This window comes from Gekko japonicus, unplaced genomic scaffold (genome assembly GCF_001447785.1).
Source record: "Gekko japonicus isolate JY-2015 unplaced genomic scaffold, Gekko_japonicus_V1.1 scaffold914, whole genome shotgun sequence".
NCBI classification, from domain to species: domain Eukaryota; kingdom Metazoa; phylum Chordata; class Lepidosauria; order Squamata; family Gekkonidae; genus Gekko; species Gekko japonicus.
The window spans coordinates 505,334-514,866 of NW_015160240.1; the positions used below are offsets into that span (position 1 = coordinate 505,334).

At 50.8% G+C, this 9,533-nt stretch overlaps 1 protein-coding gene across 1 annotated transcript in view; it reads right to left on the reverse strand.

Annotated features, from left to right (window-relative positions):
- Positions 1–491: 491 nt before the first annotated feature.
- Positions 492–9,533, reverse strand: part of MARCH2 (membrane associated ring-CH-type finger 2) — a 20,061-nt gene continuing 11,019 nt past the window's right edge. Inside the window, exons 3-5 of the mRNA XM_015413297.1 lie at positions 6,637–6,832; positions 3,512–3,721; positions 492–1,173 (exon numbers count right to left, since the gene is read on the reverse strand). Of these exons, the coding sequence (XP_015268783.1) occupies positions 1,015–1,173; positions 3,512–3,721; positions 6,637–6,832 (565 nt within the window). The 3' untranslated portion in view covers positions 492–1,014. The remainder of the gene's footprint in view (positions 1,174–3,511; positions 3,722–6,636; positions 6,833–9,533) is intronic.

Here is a 9,533-nt window from a genome sequence, read left to right on the forward strand (position 1 = left end):
ATGCCCAAGGGCTACCAGGTGCTGATAGCACAGGTGGGGAGGGAAAAACACCTTCTCTGGTTCAGCATTAGTTCATTTTTACTCCTCCTGGGATTATTATACTTAAATCCATTCTCAAAAAATGCACAGAATCCTCTCGACGGGATAGTAACAGCACTGACAGAACAGAGGGAAAACAAAGGAGGGAAGGCTGGACCCACCCAAAAATCCATATAGTGCAAAAACAAGAAGGAGGCTTATAGACACTGGGGGGGGAGCCAAAATAGGAGTCAACCCCCGGCCCCCACCCCTCAAATTCGTAATAAGAGCACCAATTCATTCCCACCGTGAGATCAGATGATGGGCCAATTTGCAGGTTAACTTTTCTGACACCATTTTAACAACACATCTTGCCCATTCTGCAGGTTGAATATTTCTCGCAAATGCAGCCCCCCCCCCCAACTTCTACTTTCTCGACAGCTGGTGGTTCAGCCAAAGAAACCTGTGGGTTTGTCATTTCCAAGGGGGGGGGGGGGAAGTTGGCTAATTTTGTGTGGCAAAGAAATTCCCAGCAAATGCTTGCTGCGTGAAACCAGCAAGGGAGAACACCCTGGTGATGTCAAAGCAAGGGAGATGTGGATCGGCTCTGGGTCCTTCACGTTTCAAACACTGGGGACCCAAATGCAAAGGGGAAGTGGGGTGGAAAATCAATTATAGTGGTGAAATTATAAACAACAGTAATAATTATTATAATATAATAGGATATAGGGTTACGGATATAGGGAGACAGCTTTCTTCCCCGTGTGTTCCTCTTGAGGACAGAGCCTGGCCGGTGGAGGCTCTAGCTGGGTCGCCTCCCGAGGTCATTGCACGCGCCCGGAGATTCCTTGTTGTCCCGTAGTATTCGGCCCCCTTTGGTTGGGTTGATTGTTCAGATGAGTCTTTGCCACGGTCGCCTGGGAAAGTGCGACCCCGCCCAAAACCACCACGTGCGGGGCCGGGGGGGGGGGATTCCCCACAAAGCCCACTCCTGACTCATACGGTTGTCTCGTCAGCCTTCTTCTTCAGGAGCTTGGCTGAGAGCAGGGAGTGCTGGACAGGGTGCGGGTTCCGTGAGTCTGGGATCATCAGGCGGACTTTCTGATTGGTCCTTCGCCACTCCGAGTACAGCTGGCAATGGTAGCGGAATGAAACCTGGTTGGGGGTGGGGCAGATCGCAGAAAGAGAGAATCAGAGACACTATGGAACAAGAACGGGGAGAAAATCTCACCCCCATCCGCTGAGAAGTACCTTGCTAACGGGGAAGAAAAATAATATCCATCTTTTAGAAAAGAAAACACACGAAGCTGTCTTCCTAACCAAAACAGCTGTTTTGACCATCTGGCCCAGGATTCTGTTTGGCAGACCAATGTCTGTCTTAAACAGGTGATTTATTTTGAACCAGACACATCAGGGACTTAACCTGGGGCTTTCTGCATCTATCCTCCCCTTTTCCTATTTTCTATTCATATATTCGTTGCCATCTCTGGATTTTACAGCCAATCTTATTCAGTTGTATCACATCTTATATTTAACTTTAAAAAGGTAAAGGTAAGGGTTCCCTTGCTCGAAAGCCGGTTGAGTCCGACTCTAGGGTCGGACATGGGGATTCAGGGGCTTGCCCTTCAATGGTTTGTCTTCTTTCTCCAAGGTCGGGGACAGAGGGTGGTGATAGGGCCCCAGGGAGCCGTGTTGTCCCTGATGTTGTTTAACATCTACATGCGCCCCCTCGCCCAGATTGCCCGGAGGTGTGGGCTTGGGTGTCATCAATATGCTGATGACACCCAGCTCTATCTGATGCTGGGCGGCCAGTCAGACTCTGGTCCCGATGACCTGCATCGGGCGCTGCAAGCCGTGGCTGGTTGGCTCAGTCGGTTGAAATTAAACCTGGAAAAGACGGAGGTCCTGGGCCGAAGTCGGACCGGTCTGGGGTTGGGGCTCCCACTCCCGGTCTTCGATGGGGTGCCACTGGTGCCTCGGCGGGAGGCTAGGAGTCTGGGGGTGCTCCTGGACTCCTCATTGACAATGGAGGCCCAGGTAGCAGCCACTGCCAGGGCGGCCTTTTATCATCTGCGGCTGGCCCGGCAGTTGGTCCCCTACCATGATCGTGAAGACCTGGCCACTGTGATCCACGCGACGGTCACCTCGAGGCTTGACTACTGTAATGCTCTCTACTTAGGGCTGCCTCTGTCACAAATCCGGAAGCTGCAGCTAGTGTAGAATGCTGCGGCCAGGCTGTTGTTGGGCCTCTCTAGGCGAGACCATATTCGGCATGGGCTGCAAGCGCTGCTCTGGCTGCCGATAGCATACCAGATTCGCTTCAAAGTGCTGGTTCTCACCTTTAAAACCCTGAATGGCCAGGGTCCGGCTTACCTGAAGGACCATCTCTTCCCGTATGTTCCCTCAAGAGCACTACGATTGGGGAAGCTCCATCTCCTGGGAGTGCCAGGTCCCCGAGAGATTAAGTTTGCCTCTACTAGGGCCAGGGCATTTTCGGTGGCGACTCCTACCTGGTGGAATGAGCTCCCAGAGGAGATCCGGGCCCTGCGGGACCTTATGCAGTTCCGCAGGGCCTGCAAGAAGGAGCTCTTCCGCCATGCGTTCAAGTATGGGGGGGTTGTCCCCATCTTGGATGATTAATATAGGTATAGCACCGAATTATTGGAAGGTTTTATTGTGATTTTAAATGTTCTATTTATTATATACTGTATTGTATTTTGCACTCGGCTTTGCCGCATGTGAGCTGCCCTGAGCCTTTGGGAGGGCGGGATATAAAGCAAACTAATAAATAATAAATAAATAAATAAATAGGGTTGCGGTGCTCGTCTCCGTTTCAAAGCCGAAGAGCCAGCGCTGTCCAAAGACGTTTCCATGGTCATGTGGCTGGCATGACTAAACGCTGAGGCGCACGGAATGCTGTTACCTTCCCACCGAAGTGGTACCTATTTATCTACTTGCAATTTCTTGCTTTCGAACTGCTAAGTTGGCAGCCGCTGGAACTAGAGATGGGCGCTCACTCCGTCATGCGGCAACTCGGGTCTTGAACTACTGAACTACTGACCTTCCACAGCCTGCAGTTCAGCATCTTAACCACTTGAGCCACCGCAGCTCGAGCTTTAGGACTTTTTTTAAAAAAATGCTTATTATGCAGGCTTTAATAATTTTGTGTTTTTAAACTCATTCCACGATTGTGTCAGAAGCTGTCTCAAGAATGCCTCATGGGAGATAAATATTGGTTATTTACCAATATAATCTAAACAGATGATCAAAGTAAAGGTGGCTCCTGTTCAGGACAAAAAAGGCACCGCTAAAATGGGTTGCTTCCTGAGCGCAGGGACCTGGCTCCACCTTGCCATGAAGTGGTGTGCAAGTCCCCCCCCCGGAGTAAAAGAATCTGGGGAAGTTATTCTCACTGGGAAAACAGGAAAAAAGGTTAAACAACCTCTTTTCCCTGGCTTTTCCACACAAATCACAATACTGCATAACCACTCACCAGCGTCCAGAGGACATAGATAGTAAAAAGTGCTATGGTCAGAGCAATCAGGCCGATGGCTTCCAAGCGGCTGTTGAACTGCAGGTGGTCTTGGGCTCCGCGGAGGCACAGCCAGCCCGAGATGGCAGCCAGCGGGGTGATGAAGAGGAAACACACCATGTCGCAGAAGAGGGTTCGCTTCTCATTGCGGGGCCCGGGGTCCTTTAGCCACTACAGGGCAGGAAGCACGGGAACATTAAGCGGACGGAGAAATATACGTGGTAAATACTTTGCTGGAATGAGGGGGAGATACAACCACGGACTATCAGCAACCCCGTTCCCATTTGAGCAGGCTTGATCATGCCGCTCAAATCCTCGTGAACGAGGCTCAAATCCTCAAGCAGCCTCGTTCACTGTGTGATGTTGGACCCACTGTTCTCTGTCTGCATGGCCTGTCCCTGAGCTCCTTAGGAGGGAAGGTAGGACAGCTAAAATTATCCCAGTGTGACACCAGCTGCGTTGGCGGCCATGTTCTTTCCAGACCAAATGCGAAGTGCTAAACCGGTGGCACGCAATTTGTGTGTCAGGACCTGAAAGCAGGTGGCGACTCTCTTGGACATAGGTCACAAATGCAAAATGGAGAAACGGAATGGGCTGGGGCAGGAGACTGACTCTAGGGTGCTCAACAAATTTGAGTTCGTCCTTGCATAATGAAGAAGAGGAGGAGACTGGATTTATACCCCGCCCTTCACTACCCAAAGGTGTCTCAGAGCGGCTTACAAACTCCTTCCCCTTCCCCTCCCCACAACAGCACTGTGAGGTAGGTGGGGCTGAGAGAGCTCTGACAGAAACTGTTCTTTTTCAAGGACAGCTCTTATCAGAGCTATGGCTTGCCCAAGGTCATCCAGCCAGGTGCAAGTGGAGGAGGAATCAAACCCGGTTCTCCCAGATTAGAGTCTGCACACTTACCACTACACCAATGTGCAGAAAGGTCATGAAGTACAGCCTGTGTCTCCGCAATGGCCTATGATCAGGGGTCCCTGACTGTTTTGAGCCTGTGGGCACCTTTGGAATGTTGACACAGGGTGGTGGGTGCAACCACAAAATGGCTGCCACAAGAGGTGGCCCGGGTGCAGGGGACAAGACGGGTAATTGAAAAAAAATACACCGGGGAAGAGGAATGAGAGAGAATAAAAACAACAGTATGTGGCAGCTGCTGCTGAAACATTATTTTAATTTGCAAAGCTAATCAGATCTCCAGCAGCCAATCAGATGCCTTGCTGGGCAAGAGCCCCACATGGTCCCACCCACCTTCTAACAACATTTGAAAAGTGTCCGTGGGCACCGTGGCTCCCAGAGGAGCCACGTTGAGGATCCCTGCTCTATAGAACCACTACATGAGACAAGATCAAAGGTAGACCTTGTTCAATATTAACACCAAACAAACCTTCCTGTGCTTTATACTGAGGGCAGTAGGATGGACCGACTGTGCAAGTGGGTCCCAAAAGAGTATAGCAAATTTAAAAGTGGGTCCTACTTCAAAAAGTTTGACTACCCCCACCCTAATTGGTCCAGGCCCACCTCCTCCCATACAAGACTCCTCCTAGCACTTCAGAATATCCCTCAGAGGCTCTTCCCACTGTGCCCCCCCCCCACTGGAAGTTTTGATGAGGGGCCACATGGCACCAAGACTGTGGATAAGCATATGGGGAGCAGAGGTCCATCAGGGGTTATGAGCCACAAGGTATAGACAGGAACTCTCAGTCTGGGGCAAGTGATGCTCTGTATTCTTGGTGCTTGGGGGGGAGGCAACAGTGGGAGGGCTCCTAGTGTCCTGGCCCCACTGCTGGACCTCCTGAGGGCACCTGGTATTTTTGGCCACTGTGTGACGGAGTGTGACGGGGCTTTTGGCCTGATCCAACATTGGCTTCTCTTATGTTCTTATATGGAGCCAGAAGTCCATCAGTGGGTATTAGCAGGGGTCATTTTGGGGGGGGGACGCGGGGGGACGCCATCCCCCCGGGTGAGGGGCGGGAGGGCGGGGCCTGGAGCTCCCTGCTGGTGCCCGCTGGAGGTCGCCGCCGGCTGTGGGGAGGACACACTTCCGGTGATGTCAGGGGGTGTGGCATATGCTAATGAGTTATGCTAATGAGTCCCCCTAGCTCTTTTTCTACGAAATGACCCCTGGGTATTAGTCACAAGGTATAGATAGGAACTCTTGGTCTGGGGCAAGGGATGCTCTGCATTCTTGGTGCTTGGGGGGGAGGCAACAGTGGGAGGGCTCCTAGTGTCCTGGCCCCACTGCTGGACCTCCTGAGGGCACCTGGTATTTTTGGCCACTGTGTGACAGAGTGTTGGACTGGATGGGCCATTGGCCTGATCCAGTAGTGGCTTCTCTTATGTTTAACTGCCTCCCTGGAGAAAGTCCCCTTCCTCCTTTCTTGATATGGCATTACAGTGCCAGTTGAAGTGGTTCTCTGAGGAAGGGCTGTCCCCCTGCCCCCAGTCCCCATGAGTTCTCTGCCACTGTTTCCAGGTTTCTGTTTGCCTCCGCTGGCGGGTAGTCCTGTCGATTCGGCCCACCAGGATTCATTTGGGATCAGCTTGCTTTCTCTTATTGTTGCCTGTTTCATAACCTGCCACAGTTGGCTTTCACCTGGTTGTCAGCACCCACCTTGTGCATTTAGAGGAGGCCAGAAGGACATATTTTTGGAAATAAATACCAATGAAAAGAGGTACGCCGTACAATCCGGAGAGGAAAAATGTGTCCAGCCAGAACACACAGCAGAAAGCCCCAGGTATCATCCCTGTTATCCCCATTGTCTCTTCACACATGCATAGTTGTTTTCTGTCTTCCACACATCTCTGCTCATGTCAAGCACACATCTGGAACAGAATCTCAACTTCTAGTTTTAAAAGGCCTTTGGGGCATAGGAGGGCAAATGTGTATCACAAATGTTAAGGAAAAAATTTTTGCCATTTTTTTATAGGCAGGCCATCGCACAGGAAACAGGATATGGGACTCAGAAGCCACTGGTCTCTTCTGGAAGGGCTCTTCTTACCACAGGCTAAAGCATTGTCATTCCTCAGCAGGGCACCAATGCAGTCAAGTCAAGCTTAGAACCCTAAGCAGGAGAGGCACTCACCTCGGTTAGGGGCCGGGGTCTTCTCTCCACGACAAACTCAGTGTGGCAGAGTTCACAGTAGCTGGTGTTGGAGGAGGAGAGCCACTTCTCCAGGCAGCTCTTGTGCACGGCCCCCAGCGTGCCAGTGCAGTCGCAGGGGGAGAGCAGGCACTCTCCGCTTCCACCCTCATGGCAGATCCGACAGATGGGGCCGTCGCTGCGGGGGAGAGGTGAAGGAGAAGGGGCTGAAGCCACGATCACGGAGGGTGGGAGGGGAAGAAGAGGAGTGACAGTGTTGCCCGTCACCCTCAGGTTCCTCCCACACAATGTCAAAGTCCAGAAAAGCCAAATGCTTTTGTTTGTGAATGAAATCCTTAAGCCTGAGTTAGTGTGAGCTAGCTCACAGTTTTTTAGCCTCCAGCTCACTGATTTTTGTCTTAGCTCAGGAAGGAGGGCTCCAGAGCAAACTACTTTATTCACTGGCCAAATCGCTCACTCACAACTTTAATGGCAGTAGCCCACAAGGCAGAACTTTTGCTCACAAGACTCCACACAGCTTAGAGGGAGCATTGCTCATGTCACCCAGAACAATCCCATGCTTTGCAAAACACACAACACACCCCTGTGGCTTGTTACCTGGACTTTTCTGCTAGGTATTGGTTTGCTTGTGCTCCATTCCTGATGCACAACAGAGAAAGAGGAGGGCAGTATGCATCACTCGTCTCTCTTGTAAATTTGTGCCCTCTAAAAGGAAGCACGTTTCACCAAGCAGGTAAACAAATTATGGGCAAGTACAGAGCTGTCACTAAGGACACACCTGGATGGACCCAATCTGTGTTCCTCTGGGGAAACATGAGTGAAAGAAAGATCAACTACAGTAACATTGGGGGGGGGGAGATTAATTCTGAACCCAAGGGTTGATTCTGACACCTCTCCTGCTCTCTTAAAAGATATTTCCTCCCCCTCCCCTTTTGCCTGGAAGTCCCCCCAGAACATCTGTGTGATGTCGCTGCTGTCTTCCTTCAAATCCCACCTTTAGCTTCAAGCACAGGTTGCTGGACTGATCACTATCAGCCCTTCCCTGTTCCCCTGCCCCTCCCCTCTTTCCTTTTTGACCTCTCCCCAATATTTATTTCAGATGTTAAATTCCTTGGAGGCAGGGACCTGGGTTGCTTTTGCCTTTCTCACTCTGAAGGGCACTCAGATGCCCTGAGCCCGTTCGCGGGAAGGGCAGGGTATAAATGCAATGAAAATAAATAAATAAAATAAAATAAACTGTTCCAGCCTGGAAAAGACCTGACGTCCAGGGTCAAACAGAATCCCTGGTGTCATTAGTGCTTGCTTCGCTGGCACGTACAAGCAGCAGTCGCTGCCAGGAGAGACCGGCGCCCAGTGACAAAGGGAGCGAGCAGGAGCTGGGGCGATCCGTGGTGACAAGCTGTCTGGGGGTAGGAAGCGCAACTCTGGCTCACTCATCTCCCTCCAGGCATCAGGGGATGCTGATACAGCGATACAGCATCTGGGGTCACCTGGCTAAGACAGTGTTGGGGGAAGAACAAGCAGCATAACCAAGCAGATGTATACGAGGGTCACAAGAGGAATCCTGCTGCCCTACAAACCTGTTCAGCTGTTGGGCCTCTGCTCTGCTGGCAGAAGGCCTACCAGATATCATCTTGCCACTGGGCCCTGAAATCTTACAGCCATCGCTTTGCTCCCTTATACTGCCACCTGAAACCTACCAGCCCCACAGTGCCCAGGAGAAAGCATCTGACTTGCTCTCACATAGAAGAGGATGCTGTGGCAAGCTAGCAGGCTCGATGTGATGTTCCACATCCACCTGGAATCTCAGCAAGAAAGGAAGACTATAAATACAGTAATATAAACAAAGTAAATAATTTTCCAACGCAGTGACTGTAACGCCTCGGGGAGAGACGGGGCCAAATTCACCTTCTGTGTGACTGGCTTTCCCGTCAAGGTAGAAAATAAAACACATATCAGGAGATGGATGGGTAAACTCTTGCACAAACCAGCCAGGGGTCTGAGAACGGGATCACACCTCTGCATCAAACGGGGCATCTGATTTACGCCCAACTACCAAAAGCTGGACTATCAGAGCCATTCCATGGAGACGAGGCACTTCAAGGTGTGGGGGGGGGGAAGAACCTCTACAGATGTAAGAGGAAGACAACTTCACACATCCACTCTATAAACCAAACTTCTGAGGAAGACAGAGTCAGGATTCAAAATGATCTAGATAGGCTGGACCAGTGGGCTGAGACAAATAAAATGAACTTCAATAGAGATAAGTGCAAAGTCTTACACTTAGGTACAAAAAATCAAAGGCACAGATATAGAATGGGAGGGACTTGGCTTGACAGCAGCACATGTGAAAGGGATCTGGGTGTTCTGGTTGATCACAAGCTAAACATGAGCCTACAGTGCGATGTGACTGCGAAGAAAGCTAATGCAATCTTAGAATGCATTAACAGAAGCATTGTGTCCAGATCACGGGAGGTGGTAGTTCCGCTCTATTCTGCTGTGGTCAGGCCTCACCTGGAGTCCTGTGTCCAGTTTTGGGCACCACATTTTAGGAAGGATGTCGACAAGCTCGAGCGTGTCCAGAAGAGGGCAACCAGGATGGTGAGAAGGTTGGAATCCAAGTCTTAGGAGGAAAGGTTGAAAGAGTTGGGTATGTTTAGCCTGGGAAAGAGAAGGCTTAGAGGGGACATGATTGCAGTCTTCAAGTATTTGAAGGGCTGTCATGTAGAAGATGGAGCGGATCTATTCTCTCTTGCTCCGGATTGCAAGACTAGATCTAATGGGTGGAAATGACAAGGGAGTCGTTACCGGCTAAATATCAGGAGAAACTTCCTAACTGTAAGAGTGGTTGAGCAGTGAAACAGACTGCCTCGGGGGGG